Here is a 19894-nt window from a genome sequence, read left to right as displayed (position 1 = left end):
GTTACTTGTCCAAGATCACACAGGTTTGCATATGACAGAGACAGGATTTGAACCCAGCTCCTCCAGCTCCAAACTCATTGGCCATGCTATTATTTGAACTCAATGGAAGTGTTCCCAGGTCTTTTAAAAATCAGGCCACCTGAGGTATATGAAAAAAACAGAATCAAGTTTTGAAAAACAAAAGCAAAAGTCCCCTTTTAGTTGTCATTACACCTGGGTGGAAATGCAGGTGAGTCCCCCAGACATGTGTCTCTTAGGTTTTCTGCTCCCCTCTGAAGGAGCCTCCTCTTATCCAGATTCAGGAGAAAACGGATGAGGAGGGAATGGGATTTGAGTCTAGCCAGAGACTGAAGCGTGCTGGGAGTTGCATTCTTCCTATTGGGAGCCAGAGGGATATTGCGGAGGCTAAGAGTAAGGGAGCTGGACATTCCCTTTGGGGGCACTGCTCCTTTTCCAAAGTGAACAAGGGGGCAAGATACTCTCTAAGGATTCTTTCTGATGGCAGGTCCCCCCTAGCATCATGGACTCTCCGATTTACCAGGGCCACCTAGCCTAACCCAAATCATTACTCACCTCCACTGCCTCCTCCAAGGCAGCCCCTTTCACTTTGGGCCAGGATCTTTTCCTTGGCAGTTTTGCTTGGGAAATATGGGTCCAGCTGAAGGCAGAGTGCAGTGAGCAGGGCTTCTCCCCAAGGTGCTAAAATTTAGAGGGCACAGATGACACTTAGGCTGAAAGAATGTCCGGGCAACTGAGCTTAGGACCTACCGGCAAGAACTGAGAATGACAGGTTAAAACAAGAAGCTGTGGGATTCACTTTGGATGAGCATCTATTCTGGAAAACGTGCTCTGGCAGTCAAGTTTACTAGCAGGAGCTCTGCCTGTACTGGGGTGGAAGATGATCAGGGATTCTTACCTGGGACTCTGCCATTTTTATAAAGTATTGTTATCACTGAATCTCCACAGAATGGGGCTCCTTTGTCACCCCATGCGTTTGGAAACCCCGCACTGATGAGGCAGTCCGTTGAAAGAGGAGTCTGCAATACCAGAAAGGGGAAAAACTAACCCTGGCTTTAGACCATGGGGTTCCCTCTGTCTACTTCCCAGACTACAGTCTCACAAGAGGGTGTGGCCAGCCAAATATGACTTCCTTTTTGACAGGCCAGCCCAATGATTATGGGTTATCACATCAATGAACACACAGTTTGAGGCTAACAGGAGACAGGCTCAGAATTATTAAGAATTATATTTTCTATCTTCCCTTCCTGCTCCCTTTTTAAAGGGACTTTTGGGGGAAAATCTGGAAGTTATGATCTCTCAGCTGAGTGAAAAAGGAAGCAGGACAAGTAAAGGCAGAACAGGTGACTTTTTGGCAGCTGAAATTAGTCATTTTAAGGCTTTTGCGTCCCCTCCCACCCCCATGACAATCCATCCTTCCACCCAAAGCTTCTTGACCTTTTTTGTGTCCAGGACCCCTTGGGCAATATATCTAGTGAAGGCCATGGACCCCTTCTGGGAATAAAATGCTTAATTTTAATTTTTCCCCATCCAAGGTCATGAGTCCCCCTGAAGTCTCTAGGTAAGAATTCTTGTTCTAGACCAAAGCCAAGAAGAGCCGCATGTAAGAAACAAGCCTACCACCAAAGGGCTGACCATTCTAAGTTTACCCTTCACCCAGGGCAAGCTTGAGGACCCCAGAATGCTCCACGGTGCCACTCTCTCACCCTCTGACTATTGGGATCAGCAGGAGGCAACTAAGAATCTTGGTAAAGGACCTTTGGGTCTTTCCCTATCTCAGGTTCCAGGAGCAGCAGAGGAGGAGGAAGAGGAGACAGTTGTACACAGAAGATAGGGCTGGGCCAAGTGAGCGTAGCCAAATCCAGATGTTAGGAAAAACAAGACCCTTTTTATTTCATTCAGGATGTGGAGAATTTTCGCAGAGTGATGACGATCAATGCCAGGACCACGGAGGTGCCCAGCAGGGCGGCGATCACGATGGCAGCAATGGCTCCGGGGCCCAAGGACCCTAGGGAAGGCAGAGGGAAATGTGAGAGGTGGAGGATCCACGCCTAACCACGGAATCCTGAATGTGGCCCAAAGGCCTGGGCTTAGGAGGGTGCCAGCACCGTGAACCACAGAACGGCAGGGCTGGATGGGAACTCAGAGGTCAACCTTGCCCATCCCTTCCCAAATCAAGATTAGCGTCCATAACATCTTCCCCAAGGGGTTACCCCGGAGCAAAATGAATGGGGGAAACACCAACTGAGGCATAAAACCATCGTGTTTGGTGTTTCCATCATTAATTCATCCATTTGGTAATCATTTATGGAGTGCACAAGTCGTTCTAGATACTGTCTTTCCTTAGATACCTTTCCCTAGGTACCGGATATTTCTAATGCCCAAGACTGAAAAGTCCATCTCTTTGGCCAGGCAACTCCCAGCAGCCGGATAGGGCTCAACAAAAGCCATCTCTCTCCCGCAGTTGTGCAACAAACTGACCTACCTGGTGCATAGGAGCATGGGGTCGGAAAGGTGGGGCTGAAGGGGCTCAGAGCTTCCGTAATCCAGCTCCCGCGTTTTACAGGTGTGGGAACCAGAGAACGACAGCCAGCGTCAAAGGTGCTCGGGGTTCTCTGACTCGAGAGCTAAGGGCTTTCTCACTGTACTTGGCTGCCAGATCAGAAGCTCCAGGAAGACAACATTGGGGCTTATCTCCCTAAGTGGCTTTGGATGCCCCTTAATCACTGTTTGCGGAATGGCGGCAGAGGCACTGGGGTGTACCAGGAAAGTCTGAATTTGAATCAAAGAAGTGAGTCTGCACCTTTGTCCACCTATGAACCTTGCACAAGATACTTTCCCACTTCGGTCTCCGTTTTCTTATCTGCAGATTAGACTAAATGATCTCTGGGGTTGAATGTTGGCTCTGCAGCTTGCCGTGACCTGAAGTCTCCTCTGGTGCTAAAATTGGGGTCTAAGGAGTAAATGGGTTCATGAGGACAGCCCCAATCTTCCTCCCACCAACATTTCTTTCCTTCTGGCTACTGACTGGCACCCGTTTACGTAATAAGAAGAAATCAGATTGGGAAAGGGGAGAATCAGGGAGTCAGTTCCTGAGTCTGGAGTCCTTTTATGTTTCCAAAGATATAGCAAGGGCTGTGAGTTACCCAGGCCCTTCTGTGTTTCACAACTAGAATTCACGGACACATGTGTGCCCACACAAGTGCATTTATATATATGCAAATACACACAGATGTGTATACATACATGCAAATACACATGCACACACAAGGCTCATGGGCAGCTGGGTGACAGTAAAGGGAGTGCTGAAATCAAGAAGACTTGAGTTCAAATTCAGCCCCAGACACTAACTAGCTGTGCAGCAAGTCACTTAATTTATTTGCCTCAATTTACTCAACTATAAAATGGGGCTACATCTACATCAGAGAGTTGTTGTGAGAATCAAAGAAGATAATATCTATAAAACTCTTAGCATAGTGCCTGGCACAGAGTGGGTATTGTATATATTTATTCCCTTTACTTTCCCCTTTGATAGCTCAAGGTTGCATAGGTGGTAAGTGGCTGAGTCAAAATTTGAACCCAGATCCTTTTCTGCTCAACCAGTCAGCCTTCTCTCATGCCCCTATATTCTGCTGAGGCTGGAGGATGAATATTCTGGCCCCAGGGGTCATAGCACTCCTCCTTCCTCTTCCTAGTGGCCTCTAAATCTCCATTTTACAGATGAGTAGACTGAGGTAGTGAGGACGGAGAGGCCCCTTCCTCCCACACAGTGTATTGGATTTGTTCCTCTGTCAGAATGGTAGGGAAAGGAGCTCATCGCTTAAGGTGTGTGTTGGGGGTAAGGGGAGACAGAGGTTGATTATCTCAGGGAGAGACGAGCCTCTCTTCACTCCCCCCCCCCCCCCAAGGATCCCTGAGAGAATCAAGCCCGTACCAGTCTCATTATCCAGCCGGTGCAGATGGGTGGTGTCCTCCGGCTCATACTCGGAGGTGTAGACGGGGAGGTCTGTGGCATCGGAGGCATGGGAGTGGGTGGTGCTTTCGAAGGGGCCCACTCCCGATGGCAGCTCCCCCGGGTCATTCCACAGTGTAGGAACAGGGCCTTGGGGATACTCTGCTGGAAAACAAAACAGAGAAAGATGCCAGGAGACAAGCGGCAACAAGATCCGCATCGAGAACACCACCGCCAGCCCAACACCCAGCGAGACACAGGAGAAAATCCATCCTTAAGAAGGCACGAATGGCTTATCCACACAGGCCTGGCAAGGGACCACTATCGACCACTGTAGACTACTAACAAATTGGCACCTACTGAAACCCTAGACAGATCCAAACATGTGGCCAGAATTATAGACCAGAATGCCTCTTATCCATCAGAAACTTGCAGTGGTAAACCCTCATACAAGTACAAATCAAGCCAACAAGGATTTATTAAGCACCTACTGTGTGCCAGGCATGGTCAAAAGTAAAAGCAAAAAAGCAGTTCCTCAAGGAGCCAGTGTTTTAATGGTGGAGACCACATACAAACTACTACATACAAATAAGATGCAGAGAGGGAAACAAATAATCTCAAAGATGAAGGAGAATTGGGACAGGAATCATGCAGTAAGTAGGACTATAGCTAAGACTTGAAGAAAGCCAAAGGCAAACCCTAGAACATCAAAACATCCTCCCAGAGGTTGTTTTTTTTTGTTTTTTTTTTTTGCTGAGGCAATTGGAGTTAAGTGACTTGCCCAGGGTCACACAACCAGGAAGGGAAGTGTTAAGTGTCTGAGATCACATTTGAACTCAGGTCCTTCTGACTTCGGAGCTGGTGCTCTATCCACTGCACCCCTAGATGCCCCACTCACAGACTTTTCTTTCTCTTCAGCTACTGATGAGTGAAACTAAAGAAACCAAATTGGGGAAGGAGAGACTTGAGAATTCGACAAATGATCCATTTCATAGATAAAGCTGATGCCCACAATGGCCTGGACATTCCACTGATCCAGAAAAACTGAAGAACAGCATTTTTATAGGTTTCGCCATACCGAACACTCACAAACTCCAAGTAGATGCAGTGAAAAAACTATCCAAAGATGGAATGCTTGGGGAAGAAATTGAAATTACATGGGAGCAGGATGAGGAATATATCATCCCCACCATCCTGTCTACTACCGGATCCTTCCCAAGGATGCTTCCAATGACCCCACATTAGATGGCTTTCCATGCCACTGCGTTTATTCATCTACAAATAGCGGTTATTTCGTGCCCCCCCCCCCAGTACAATCTAATGCATATAAATAAAGAACTGCATCACTTTGGACTGAAAACGCCATCTGCATCCAGAAAAGGAACTAAGGAGACCGAATGTAAATCAACACATGCTGAGTTCACTTCTTTTTTCTGTGCTTTTTTTTTTCTTCTGTTTTTTAATCTCTCCCATGGTTTTTCCCTTTTGCTCTGATTTTTCTCTTCCAACATGATTCATAAAGCAATATGAATTAAAAATAAATTTACTAGAAAAAAATAAAAATAGAGGACTTAAAAATAAAACCAATTGTAGCACTGCAACTGTAAGGTAAGAATGAGATGATGATGATGATGATGATAACTTTCATTTTTATGGCTTTTAAAATCCACAAAGTGCTATCCTCTCAGCTGACCTTTAAGGCAGATTTACAGATGATGAAACCGAGACTCGTCCAAGGTCACACAGGTGGCAAGTGGCTGAGCCAGACTTTGAAACACTTTAAACACTCCACCTCCTAAGCCAATTAGAGTTCTCCCATTGCCTCACAGCGCCTCAGTCTAGTAACTACCCTTAGTTAACAGTGTTCGCTTTGCTTCAATTCATTTTCATTTACAGACTGACTAGTGTCCGTGCTGCTCCTATCCCTTCCCTCCAGAATATAAACTCGAAGAAGAAAGGGGCATTTTTATGTTTGTCTTTGTCTCCATGCCCTAATATAGCACCTGGTATATGTGGGCAAAGACGATGTTTAGCTTTGGGATTTCACCAGAGCAGGAGCTCTCTAATGAGGAAACTCCTCCACCAGTGAAGAAGGGCTGGGGCCATCACCAGTGAAGGACTAGTGGTCCTCCGGGACATGTCGGAGGAGGGGATGGAGCTCAGCTTTTCCTGGTCATGATGCTGCTTGCTGGACAGGGTTGGAATAGTTTGCAAAGTTCCTGTTTCCACACTCCATTCCTTTGCCTCTCTCCCTGCCCCACACCCATAGTCCCTGCAAATTGTGATAAATCCTCGTCTTCTCGTCCTGCTTTCAGCCCCTGCATCATTTCATATGTCTGCGCTCCTCTTATTTTTCCGGTTTCAGCAGGAAAAGCCCTCTCGACTTTAAATTCTACTTCCAACCCTTCAGCTTCTCTGGAATACCATGGGGGCTCCTCTTTCAGATGCTGGTTTGAATTAACTTTCTCCAAGATGATTGCTTCTAACTCAGACTCTGGATCTGAAAATGGGAGTGAAACTCCGCACTACCCAAGTCGCCGGGCTGGAGGAGGGGCTCCCATGAGACGGTGCTGATAAAGCACCGGAGCATCAGCAGCCGTCGCCGTGACTCCAGCATGTGGCAGTTTTTCTAGTCCAGTTGTACAATTAGGTTTGTTTTTGGCTTTTTCTTTTTTGCAAATAGAAACTGTGCTGTAAAGGATCTAGAGCACATTCATTTTCCCCTTGTGATGTTTATGATTCTTTACCGATTCCCTCAGTGTGAGTCACTCATTCACTAAAACAGATCGCAGCCCCTTTACATCATGAGGAGCTTCTGGGGTTGTTGAGCCTGGTTTCCCCTCTGTGAGGATGGTTTCTGGGTAAATCTTAGTGTGATCTCAGAGGGAAGGCAGCACTTGCGTGCGAGTGCACGCAGGTGTGTGCTGAGGAGCATCCTAGAAAAGCTTCTGGCAGAAGACGGGGTTTGAGCTGGCCCTGCAGGAAGCCGGGAGCCAGGAGACAGAGGGGAGGAGCAAGGGCAGCCCAGGCAGGGCCACTGCAGAGGTTATGGGAAGAAGCAGGGTGGGGGGAACGCTGAGACGAAGCCGCATCACTGGGATATTATGCCTTTGGAGGCAAATAAATCAGAAAGACAGGAAAGATTTCCTATTTGATTCTGGAGGGAAGAGTGGATCAAGTAGTTTACTGTCTGTGTCCCTAATGCATGGAAGGGTGCCTGGCATACAGTAGGTGCTTAAGAAGTGCCTCTTGTTTGACTCAAGTAGAAAGGTGCAGCACACCAGGGCAGTCACTGCTGGAGCTTTTTAGCAATCGCTTTTGCTTTTCTCCTCTGGAGGACAGGGAGCCCAGCAGCCCAGGACAAGAGCTTCCCCGGGAAGATGGTCCATCCTGGGAAGCGATCTGCTCAGAAGCCAGGGCCCTCTCTGGTGGACTGTCTGTTACCACCTCGGAGGGGCCCAATTTGCTCCCGTATCTAGCTCGAGCTTGAGCACTCCCTCCCATCCCTAAGGCGGCTGCCCATCTTTCTGAGCATCTAATGTTTTACATGGGCTTGCGCTCTGGGAGGTTGAAAGGGAGGGACGCTGGAGAAAACGATGATGATGATGTAAAAAAAAAAATCGATGTTTCCTTTCATTGCAGCAAAGAACTGGGAATCTAGATCTGAGAACTGATGCTGAATCATATTCTTCCTTCCTCTCAATCAATAACAACATTACTTTTTAAAATCTAGTACCTGAGACAGGGATTTTCTCTCTAGGAAACTTGGAAAGTTTTACTATCTCAGCAATCCTGCACAGGGCACCGTTCCCATCATGCCCAGCTCCATTGCGTGCCATGGAAACCCTTACATATGAGACAGTGCCTCCACCTTTAAAGGATTCCTGTCTATCTCCACACTTGTTCCCAGGGCAACAGATGTGCAATCTCCAGCACCTCCGCCTATCCCCGGGAGTCCTGCCCCCAGCAAAGGCGACACATTCGGACTCTGAACAGGACAGATCCGTGTGGATAATGGACAAGAGGCTGACGTGGGTCACTGTCCAATCAGATTCTCAAACCCTCCTGTCAGATTTAGGCAGGCCCCTGGCAGTCCAAGGCTAACCCCTTGAATTCTCTACAATGTCATTTGTAGAATGAGAAATCAGGCCTCCAACACCCTGGTCTTACTCCTGTGGCCGTCCAGCCTTTCCCTGGAGACCTCGAGCCGCCCATTCTGCTTTTCTGGATTTCTCTGATTGCTGGGAAGGTTCTCGTTAAAGTTAACCCCAATCTGCCTCTGCCATTCCATGGTTAGCCCGGCTTCTCCTCTGAGACCAAAGCGAACAAGGCTAATCTTTTCCACAGGGCGACCCTTCCAATACTAGAATACTGATCTCCTGTGCCCCCCAAAGCCTTCTTTCTGCAGCTAAACACCCTCAATTTATTCTATATAACCCTTGGACACGACTTGAGATTTCTAGCCTAGCTCCCATCCTCTCGCTTAGGGTTCATGGGCCCACCGGATCCTTGGATGGATTTCAAGGAACACATCCAGCACCCTGGATGGAAAAAATATATATCTGTATCTATATTGCAATAGAATTGGCTTCCTTTGAAACCCTTTTTTATTCTGTGCTTTTAGACATATCTAAGAAGGAGCCTATGGGGCCTATGGGATCTACCAGGCCGCTAGCCAAGGAGTCCACGGCACAAATACAGTGAAGAGTCTCCAGACCCTAATATCTTATTAACTTCGATTGCCAAAATCTCATGCTTCGGACTCCTACGGAGCACGCTGCTGTTGCCTTTGACTCTTTGTGACCCTATCTGGACTTCCTTGGCATGGATACTGGAGTGCTTTGCCATTTCCAACTCCAGTCCATTCGACAGATGAAGTAACTGAGGCAAATGGGACTGAGTGACCAAGCCACACAGCTAGCCGGTATCTGAGGTTAAATCGTCATGGAAGTCTCCCTGATTGCAGGCTTGGCACTCGGTGCACTATGGTACCACCCAGCTGCCCCGCTACCAAGAATACAGTACTTGGAAATCTCTGCCTCTTTTTCAGACAAACTCTTTTTCTTATCCTATATGTAGGAAATTGAGGTTACGTTTGTCCTAATTAAATATAATATACAGAAAGGTGTTACATGGTTTTCCCAAGGCTGTTCTATTAGACTAATCGATAAAAACAGCGGAAGAGTTAAGGACAACTTCCCTGAGACCTCCAAGAGAGACTTCCTTCCCTGCTTCCCTGGGACCCTCTGAGACAGACTTCCTTCCCTGCTTCCCTGAGACCTCCAAGAGAGATTTCCTTCCCTGCTTCCCTGGGACCCTCTGAGACAGACTCCCTTCCCTGCTGACATCAACACTCATTACGATGACTTTCTAGGTCTAGTGAGACACTCTGTCTCAGCCACGCTGCTCCATGCTGGCCTAGACACAAGTAATACAAGAGCCGAGCCCTACCCTTAGGGAGCTTACGCCCTTCTGTGCCTGAGACTTCACATCAGTCAACAAAAGGTCTTTACAGGTACAAAAGTACCTTCGCTCTTGTCTTGTCCCTTGCCCCTGCCCCGTGCTCTTTGATCCAGCAGCACTGGCCCCCTGGCTGGCCAGCGAGCGTTTAAGCTCCTTCTGTGCGCTGATGACCGGCAGGGAGGGGATGAGGAAAGGCTGCTTGGGCCGAGCCTCCCGGAGCTGGGCCTGAGCTAGGGAAGAGGGAGTCAGAGAAAGATTCTCTATTGAACAGAGACACGGAGGCCGCCGAGGCTCCCTCCGGCTCAGGGTCGATGCTAAGATCAGAGGCCTTTCCCAGGTACCGGACTCTTCCCGGGGAGGCTCTGAGCAGAGCCTGGCCGGGTGGGGCTGTTTGCCCAGGGAGGAGCCGCCTGTCGGGGTCTATCAATGCCTCTGTTGTGAGGCTGGGACAAGTGAGAGGCCCCGGCGAAAAGGGGAGACATTCCACAGGTCCCCACTGAAACCACCGGGAATGTCACCCAAGGATGGAAAAGCCTTCGGCATTCAGGCCCCCGCGCCCAGGCCCAGCACCTGGCTGCCTGGCTGGGCCCGGGGCCCTGGTGAGGGGGATGCCCACGGGAAGAAGGGGTCTGAGCCTCCCCGTGCCCTGGGAGCGAGGCCTTATAAGCAGACAGGCCCCTACCCCCAACTCAGAGGTGGGATGTCTCTGGTGAAAGGGGAAGTGCTGGGGGGAAAGGGCTGCGCTAACTGTCCCGAGCTCTCTCCCCCTGGTGATAATCCTTCTGTTCAAAGAACTGGGCAAGAACTGGATGCGGAGGCAATGGGGGAGCCAAGCTTCTCAGGACCCTGAGACTCGGAGCTGGACCCCAGAGACCTCCACCAACCCCCTTTTACAGAAAACTGAGGTTCAGAGGGAAGCAGATAGCCCAAAGCCTCAGTACATGAGCAAAGGCAGGATGAGAACCCGGGCCTCCTGCCTCCTCTTTGCCCCTGACTTGGATAAGTCTGAGCTCTTTTCCGAGCCTCAGTTTCCCCTTGCCGCTATGTTGGTCACACTGGACATCTCTAGGTGGGGACAGATGCAGATCTCAGCCCACCTAATGGGGCACTCTCAATGGGGAGGCGTGAGGGGAGGCTGGAAGTGAAAGAGCCCTCGTGATCCTGGGTGGGTAGGTGGGTGGACAGCAAAACAGACTAAAAATAAGGCCCAAACACAAACATTCGGTCAATCAACAACTGGAGCGAGGGGAAGGCGCGCCAGACAGCTGTCCCCACCCTGGACCAATATTTACCCCCTCCCACAACCACTTGGCCTGGAGGGGCCACATGGGGACAGCAGTCCCTGGGCTGGCCCCTCGCAAACACTGTGGGCTGGAAAGGGCCACTGGAGGAGGACGGGACATCTCAGCTGGAGAACAGCTCCGGCTTCCCAACCTCCCAGTCCTGGCTGTCCGGCTCGCCCCGAGGCTCCCCCCAGAATGGGGCAGGGGCGCTCCGGCAGCAAGCGTTTATCAGGGACCTACTATGTGCTACACGCTCGAAGACAGAGGCGAAAACAGCACTGCCCCCAACACGCGACATTCAAATGGGGAGGACGAGACAAATAATCACCTACGCCTAAGACGGAAGGCGCCTAGCGGGAGGCAGCTGAGGTCGGGCCTCCTGCCAGGGTCACCTAACCTCAGGGTCTCGGTTTCCCCATCTGTAAAAAGAGAAGTTGGAATCACTGGCTGTGCACCCCTCGCTACCTCCCTTGCATTTATAACGTCTGATTCCCCAAGTCTTTATTAACGGTTTTAACCTTGAGCCACAATTATGAACCGGTCTAGCTGGTTCACAATAATGAGGTCATAAATCAATAGTTACCGATGTTCTTTCTTGAATGAGTTTTCGGGGGTTGCGTGTGCAGGACTGCAGGACATGTCAGATTTGGGAGGGTAATTAACAGGCTCCAAGCATTTTCCCCTCTTTGAGATAAGGGAAGCGGGAGGAGGGACAAGGGCAGAGGCAGCCGTGGAGCTGACCGGCTCCGCTGCCCCCCCTGACTTTGCATCCTCCCACCTCTACCCTCCGACTGTGATGATCCCGGGGTCACTGATGTGCCCCATCTTCAGGCAAATGCAAGATCAAGAGGTACAGGGGGGTTCTGGGGACGTGGGGGGGTCACTACCATAAACCTAAAAAAGGAAAAACCCTCTGGGCTGAAATAAGGTCGGAGGATGAATAAGGATCTGATTTATCCAGGCTCGCCCTGTGGGAAGGTGTGACTCTGCCTGTGTGTACACTGGCGGGCAGCGTGAGGGCCGGGAGGGAGCGGCTCCCACTCTGAACCCACTTTAGGGAAGAGGGGGGGCTCTGGCGTCTGCTCCCCCCCCCCCCCGGAGATGGGTTTCAGGTGGTGTCCAATGGTTTAATTTTATCTCCTGGAGAAAAGCATTTGATCCTCTCGAAAGACAAGGCCCGAGTGTCCTCCGCAGGCCTGCCTGGCCGCAGCTCCTGGCTTTGGGGGCTAACAGACCTCCAGGCCCTGAAGATAAACAAACAGCCCGTCCCCGGCGTACCTGGGAGAGCCCCAGACAAAGGGACAGATTCACGGCTGCCTCGTCTTCTCCTCCCAGCAGCAGCCCGCACAGCGGGAGGCCGGCCAGCCTGAGGACACGGCTGTGGCCAGCGGCCCCCTGCACAAGCCGGGCCCTCTCCCCAAGCCGGGGCACGGGACGGCGGCTGCTTCTCCAATGGGGCGCAGGGAGTTTGCTTCTCAGGGCCCTCATTCGGAAACTGATTCACCTGGGCATACAACTAGGCCTTTTGGGGTACTCCACCCCTCGGGTAACCATCACGTAGGATCCCAGAGGGAGCATTTTACAAGAGAGTAAACTGAGGCTTGGATCTTAGATGTGAAAGGGGAGCTGGGAAGGTCTGGAGCCCAGGGCCCTCATTCTATAGCCGAGGACACCCGGGCCCACGGAGGACAGGTGACTGGACCAAAGCCACCCCAAGGTGAAGGGGCAGGGGTTGGGTTTGACTCCAGAGGACGCTACCTCTTCCCTTCTGTCACCTTTGTACCACACTAATGACCCCATGATTCCTCTCTTGTTCCGGGCAGCTCAGTGGTGACTTGGGAGTCAAAGACTTCACCCCCCTGCCTCAGTTTCCCCTTCTGTAAAAAGGGGGTCAGCCTCAGTTTCAGGTCTTGGGGCCAGAGTATTGGACGGGGAGTCAGAGACCCCACCTGACCTGACTGGACAGTCCAGCTCTGGCCTATCCTCTGCATCCCTCCCTTCAGAATGTCTCAAGCTCCCTGAGGTCAGGGCCTGCACCCCAAGAAACAGTTCAAGAGCAGGCAGAGACCTCGGGGCGCTCTTCATTCCACCAGGGAGTCGCTGGCCCAGGATCCCCACCCACTTCTTCCTGCCTCCTGGGCCACTTTGCCCCCAACTCGGAGAATGTTAGAGCCGGAAGGTCATCCCTGGATGACCACTGGGCTTGTCCTCCCCACGGGCTGCGATGGTGCCCTGAGCACGTGCCCGGAGATGGACGGACGCTTCCTTGGGGGGGCAGGGAGCTCGAAGGGAGGTCCGGGCGCTCTGCGTGAAGCTGCGGGGGAGGCCAGAGTCGGCGCCTGATGCCCGTCACAGGGAGGCAGAGAAGGCCGCTGGCTCCGGTTCCCTTTCCCAGTCGGGCTCACGGCCTTTGGGCCGTCGGCCAGATTCGTCGGGGAAACGACAGCGACGTTTAGTAAGGAAGTGATGACTGGAGGCTGGGGAGAGCAGGGGCGGGAGGGGTGAATGCCGGCTCGGGGTGCTGCGACTCGTTCCCAGAGCAGTGGCTGAAGGGACTGGGGGGGGGGGCAGAGACAGGAGAGCCTCTTCCACGTTTGTGAAGGCCGGCTGTCCTCGGGACACGGACCTCGAGGGCGGGCAGTGGCCGCTGCCTTTAGACCCCTGTTTTACGTCTCTGCATCTTGTTTAGGAAAACAGGCAAAGGATGATCAAGTCAGTCCCCGAGCACCGGAGAAGAGGGAGGACGGGGAGTGCGCTCAGGGGTCAGACTTGGCTCCCGACCGACCAGAGACAAATCGCTATCCCGATTATCCTGCGCCCTTCATGCCAGCTCATTACTTCTCCCAAACCCATCGGGGAGCAGAAGTCAAACTAAGAAGTCAGAGAGATGAAGAGACGGGAATGCCATTGGTGGAGCCCTGACAAAGTGCAAGGGGGAATAAGCCTGATGGGGAGATACTTAAAAGATCGACTCCTACATAAGGATGAGATGGGAGACACGGCTAGTTCTTCTGAAAAAAGATCTGGGGATCTGAGTGGACCACAAACATGGGTGGGTCTGGCATGTCAACCTGGCCCCCAGGCGGGTCACCTTCCTTCTCCACGGCCGGCGCGGAGTTGCGGAAGCCCATTCTGGGAAGACCACAGATGCGTGGTGGGGGAGGCTTCAGCTCCATGAGGGTCCAGGAGAAATGGGACAGCTCGCTGGAACCTTCTGGGGGGCGGGAGCCGTCTGCAGGCACTTAAAGCCTCTGGGAGAGGAGAGGGGCTTGTTCAGTTCCCGCCGGTCAGAGCTGCCATGGGCCAAGCTTGGGCTCCCCAGGAGCAGGAGCTGGGGGACCCCTCGCCTGAGCTTTGTCGGAGATCCTTGCTCAGGCTGCTCGGGGCCCAACTAGGGCCGCCACCAGGGGGAGCAGGAAGGACCCCCCAGTTCGTTCCCTAAAATGGTGCTATAGTCCCGACCCCCTCTCCCTCGTGCCCGTTAGTTCTGGGGAGCAGGGACCAAGTGAACTAGGCAGTGGAGGAGCAGGCTGTCTGGCCCCAGGTGGGCGAGCGGCCAGGGCAGGGATGAAAGCGCCCTTCATGGCCAGCACAAAGGCCCCTCTGTGAGGGCCGAGCACGAAGGGGCAGGGAGCACCGCGGTCAGGCCGAACGTTAAACAAACTTGTTTACCCAAAGAAAGGGGCTGGGTGTGCATGGGGTGCCCGCCCTCCCGGCCAGAGGCAGCCACCGGCTCCCCACTGGCCTGCTCCTTTCCTTCTTGGGCCAATGGAGCCCAGACCCGCCGCAGCCGGGGCACCACGGCCCCTGTCCTCACCTGCCCTGTGCTCTCCTCCCGCCCCTTGTCCGTGTCCAGCTCAGGCAGGAGAGAGCCTAACGTGGCCCGGCCCAGGCTTCCAGGCCTCCTCCTCCCTGAGCTGGCCCTTCCTCGGTGGGCACCGGGGGGCAGAGCTGCCTGGACTTTGCCTTTGCTCCTCCAGGGCTGAGCTCAGGCCTGGACTCAGTAAATGCTGCATCGGGCTCCTCCAACCATTCCTAAGCCCCCGAGCTGGACCACATTGTGAAGGAAAGCAACTATAATAAAGTTAAAGTAATCATCCAACTATAAAATCAGCTCTCAGAGCTCAAGATGAGCACTCCTAAGCCATTTTACAGGAGAAGAAAATGAGACCCCCCAAAAAAACCCCAAAGCAGATTGGCTGGCCCCTCTCTCAGAGGCCGGGATTTGAATCCTCATTCTCTAATTCCAAACCCAGCTCCATGGCCATGGTACCCACCCTAGAGGAAGGGGCTGAAGGAAAGGGCAGGAAACCAGGGCAAACAATGTCCCAGCACCTTTGTGAGCGTCCAGCTATGTCGGGAGAGGAAGGGAAGACAAGTCTGAGGAGGAAAATAGGAATTTCCAGTCGTCCACCTAGGAGGCTCGGTCCCCGGAGCCCACCTGCAGAGAAGGCCCAGTTACCCCCAAGCCTGGATACCCCGGGGGGAGGGGAGGGGTCCGGAGAAGCCTCAGGGGACTCAAAACCACCTCCAACACTGGCTCTGCCCACACTTGGGCTCCCAGGCAGAGCCATGACCTCCGCATTGCCGGGCTCCTCCTCTGGGCAAGGCCGCGCCCGGCTGGCCGAATGGCGGTCCCACCAAGGACCTGGAGGGACAAGTGGAGCATGAGCAGTGCCAAGGAGGGGGAAGAGGAGGAAGAACACCGAGCCAGATGTGGGGAAGGGGCCCGGCTGCCTGGGACTCCCTCGGGCACATGGGCACCCTCGGCCCTGGCCAACCACCCGCCACATGGGGATCGATGGTCCTCTGGAAAAATAACCCAAAGCATTTGCCATAAGATCCAGAGGGCTTTGTAAAAGGGAAGTCAGCCAGAGAAAAGAAGCCCCCTTACTTTTGCCTATATTATCAAGCACTATTTATGTTTGGAGGCCAGCGAGGGGGAGAGGATCATCTCTCTGGGGTGACAGCTGGTCCCAGAAGCAGACCTGGGGGCCAAATACCCCACCCCCACCCCTGAATAAGCCCCAAGAATGTCCCCAAGACCAGGGGTCCTACTGAAAGCACCAAAGGCTCACACCCTGGGAGTTCTCCTCCCCTGGAAGGCTCGAGTGCTAATGAAACCACACGACCAGCCCCGTACCCTGGCCCAAGGGCCAGCCCCTTCACACTCCTATCAGCGAGGCTGGCCATACAAGTGGCTAGGAGTTGGACGTTAGGAAGATCTGAATTCAGGTCCTGCTTTAGGCACTTGGCTCGCTGCGTGAGCCTCACAGGGTTGTCGTCGGAGCCGGTGAGTTACAGAAACCCCTCTGCCCGCCTTCATGTCCTATAAGTGCCAGCTGTTAATAATGACAAGTGTTGCCAATCTGCACCAATAGCTTCCCTGCCAGAAACTGCCCAAACCAAAGAAATCACAGGACCAGAAATACCCCTCTACACACACAAAAAGGCAAAACAAAGCAAAGCTAAATAACGACAACAAGAAACCCCGGTAAATTGCAGATGGCCTGGGGAAGGGTCAGGGAGGGGGTTTACTTAATGCTCTGTCACTTGCAAGCATGGACGCAGGAGGAGATACAGGCCGGTGGCTCCCCCCACCCACCAAAGCCAGTTTGCAGAGGAAAGGAGCGTGGCGATGGAGCCGGGCCATGTTGCCGAAGTTTGCCACTCGGTGGGGTTGGTTTCTCCCCATTTTTTCATTCTGGATTGTAAGAACTTGCTCTCGGACAGGGGGAAGAGAGACGGAACACGTGAGGAAAGGAGATATAAAAACCAAAGAGATGAATAGAATTAATTTTTAGAAATTAGCAAAGTGCTTTACAGAAGTTACCGTCCCTTTTGAGCCTCACAAAGCTCTGGGAGGGAGATGTTTTCTTATGCCCATTTACAAAAGAGCAAACCAGCTGAGGAAAATGACCCGGTAACGGCCACACAGATTTCCAGCGGCAGGTATTCGGGGGCTCGGCTGGTGGTCCCCTTGCCCACCTTGATCCTGACTGTTGATGGCTGAGACGGCGTGACCCCGGACACAGATAGGCACTGTGTGAATAACTGGGACATGTTCAAGGCTCTACCAGAGGAAGCACATGTGCACTTAAATGACACTGACTTAAATGACAGATACTTACATGGAAACCTGGGCTCTGGGCATCCCACGGGCCTTGGGGTCTTAAAAAACGAGGTTCAAGACCTTTCTGTTAATTTAGGGTTTCTCCACAGACAGACTTTTCTGGTGAATGCTAAGAATGTCACTCTGCTGTCCTGAGACCACCACGGGCAAACTGACACGCCATGGGGCTTCGTACGGTGGGTCCAAACGGACCCCCCGAGGGGCCTGGGAGTCAGTGACCTCAAACTGACCGGTGCTGGAGGGAAGGAGGAGGAAACGGCACTCATGGGCAAAATCAGACAGAAACAATCAGAGCCTGTCTGCGAAGCTGTAGGATACTAACCACTAACTTCAGACCATTTTTCTGCCCTCCTGGTCTGTCCAGAGGCTGAGGCGCACATCCCGCCAAGTTTCCTGACCATCTACTCAAGGGTCTAGTGACACAGGGTCCCACCAGGAACTCGGACCGACAGAAACTTCAGCACAAACTTTGCCTGCTTTCAGGCAATCTGTGATCTGCTCCTGCCTAGATGAGAACCAGGTGTCTATAACTCGTCACCCCGTCCCACGCTACCGCTGCTCCCCCTGCCAGCCCCTCTTCCCCTTCAGCCAGCGGAGAGCAACAGAACAAGGCCAGAGCTCCGCTTCTGACAGGCTTCCTACAGTCGTCACGCAGGGGTCATTCACCTCTGCAAGGCAGCTGCTACTCCTTCCCTGAAATAAGAGTAATGGCAGCCAGCATTTATGTCGCACTTTAACACGTGCAAAGTGCTTTATGTATGTCTTCTCTTGGGCTAGGACAACGCCACTAAATACGATGCGATGCCGGAGGGCATAGTCACAAACCCATTAGGAGACACCTTCAGCACTTGAAGTCGGGGCACACTGCACCCCCCCCAAAGAAGTTGTTGCTCCACTGTTTCCCCAAGAGCCTCCCTCAGCTGAGATACACCAGTCCATTTCTACTCTGTAACATCCTTGTGGATGTTCCAACAGCCGAGCCCCGGCCTTTTTTCTCGACCTCCAACATTTCCCAGTCAGTTTTCGATTCGAGGACCACAGAAGCTCCGGGAGGTTCAGTCGTCCCCTTAGAGGTTGGTGAAAAGTTGGAAATTAGAAAAGTCCTTCTTACCTGTGAGAACAGCAGGGACAAAGGTTCCTGACAGCACAAAGAGGAGCAGGCAAGCCATCCTGGACTGAGCCATCCTTCTCCCTCTTCTGCACGGGACCGGTCTGGCTTAGACTTCGGGGCAGGGGGAAGAAAGCGTAAGGAAGCTGGAAGAGTTTGTTTCAATGCAAACTCTGTCCAATTGGCTCACAACTGCCCAGCTCAGAGAACACACATGCGCACACACACACAGTGCAGACACCCTGACTGACTGACCAAGAAAACCAGCTTTCTTGGAGCCAGGGAGCAGCTCCACCCTTGGGATATTAAAAGGGGGGAGGAAAAACTCACACACACACACACACACACACACAGTCCTTGAGCTCCATGCCAGTTGAGTAAATTTGATGGAAAAATTCTCACAAAGTGATCAGTTCAGGGAAGTCCTGGAATCCCAGGGGAGACTATGCCTACTCCTTTGCCTCTGGGAAGAGCTCTTGCTAATCCAACCGAATAGATAAGAACCTCAGACTTTCCCCATCTCCCTAGTCCCATCTGAAAAGTGGCCAGAGGAGGCAGGGAGGCTGGGACCAAGCACCGGACCTGGCTAAAATTCCTGGTTCTGATTCTTAACTGCGTGACTTCAGACCTTAACCCCTGTTCCCTTCTATTAAAAAAAAAAAAAAAAAAAAAAAAAAAAAAAAAAAAAAAAAAAAAAGGGAATTCCGATCAGTCTCTAGAAAAAAATACTACTCTATAAAATAGACCCAGCACGACTCTGCTTGGATCTTGGGTATGAAGATGGAAGGGGCCCTGGAGACATTGTATCCCAGCTCCTTCCTTTGTTATAGAGGCAGGCCCAGGAAAGGGGAAGGACTTGACTGCAGTGGTCCAGGTGGTAGCTCACCCCCATTCTCTGCCCCCACAGCACCCCACTGACTTTCCTAAACCACATTCTGCAGGAACTCTGCCGGAGAACCGCCACCTCCCACAGCCGGATCCAGTGCCGGATCAGCTTCTGGGCACTCCTGTCTGGGACACATGTCCACATGGCTAGAGTTGCTTCTGGGAGGCACATGAAGCGCCTAGTCTGAGCTCTAGAATCCAGCCTCTGGGTGAGTGACTTAGAGATTTCCTTTATTCCTTCCCCAGGCCAACCACTGCTACTCCCCTTAACATGCCAGTCGCTGTCTCCTTATCTCGCACGAGGTGTCCCCGAAGGCCCGAGCTCCCTCTTCCCTGCAGTCCTGCCCTTCACACCCGACATCAGGACCCAGGCACTGGTCTGAAAAACCTCTATCCACCTCCAAAGTGTGGCCACCTTCTAGAGGCAGCCCTTCCAAGCCCTGCTAGTATCCTCTCCTGGAGATTCCTCCTAGCAGGCTTTGCATTAATTTACTAAAGACAATGTGCTTTTCTGGACTTGGGCCTCGACTCTGCACTGACAGAGGGGCTCCCTTTGTCCAGGAGTCCACCACACCCACCAGTAAAACCATGTTGTCTCGCAAGAGTGACTGCTAACCAGGTACTTGTTGAGTTAAACGAATTGAATCATGGGGGCCAACAGACCTAGAGCTTCCATTCAGTCAAGTCATCTTTATGTCAGAAAATACTCTGCAGAAACAACTGCCAGAAAACACCTTTTCTTAACAGTGTGATATTCCTTAGCTTTCCCAAGCCTGTGATCGGTAGCATGAGCAAGCCTAGGACTAGCCGATCCCTTAATGGGCCGGAGAGACCCTCTGGCCAACACCGTGACCGCCACCAGGGGCTTCTGCAGCAGTGACTCTGCTCAAGCCTTGGAGAAGAACACGGGTCTTCGTTGCTTCTGCCAAGAAATGATCAATTTGAGGTTCCCACCTTAGAAAAGTGACCTCGACCCCGTTCTTAAATGTCTAAGACATCTGAAAACCGTCCCCAACCTGAAGCCCCGGGTAAATCCTCTGTTTACTTACTGC

At 52.2% G+C, this 19894-nt stretch overlaps 1 protein-coding gene across 1 annotated transcript; it reads right to left on the bottom strand.

Moving 5' to 3' along the window:
- Positions 1-1446: 1446 nt before the first annotated feature.
- Positions 1447-18575, bottom strand: SNORC (secondary ossification center associated regulator of chondrocyte maturation). The gene is made up of 3 exons (XM_074264276.1): positions 17961-18575; positions 3953-4135; positions 1447-2026 (listed from the first exon to the last, which is right to left on the bottom strand). The coding sequence occupies exons 1-3, from the start codon at positions 18031-18033 to the stop codon at positions 1917-1919; spliced, it is 366 nt and encodes a 121-aa protein (XP_074120377.1). The 5' UTR covers positions 18034-18575; the 3' UTR covers positions 1447-1916.
- Between the last annotated feature and the right edge of the window lie 1319 nt (positions 18576-19894).

This window comes from Sminthopsis crassicaudata, chromosome 4 (assembly GCF_048593235.1).
Source record: "Sminthopsis crassicaudata isolate SCR6 chromosome 4, ASM4859323v1, whole genome shotgun sequence".
NCBI lineage: Eukaryota > Metazoa > Chordata > Mammalia > Dasyuromorphia > Dasyuridae > Sminthopsis > Sminthopsis crassicaudata.
The sequence above is the reverse complement of the archived record's forward strand: the minus strand, read 5'-3'. Positions and strand labels throughout refer to the sequence as shown.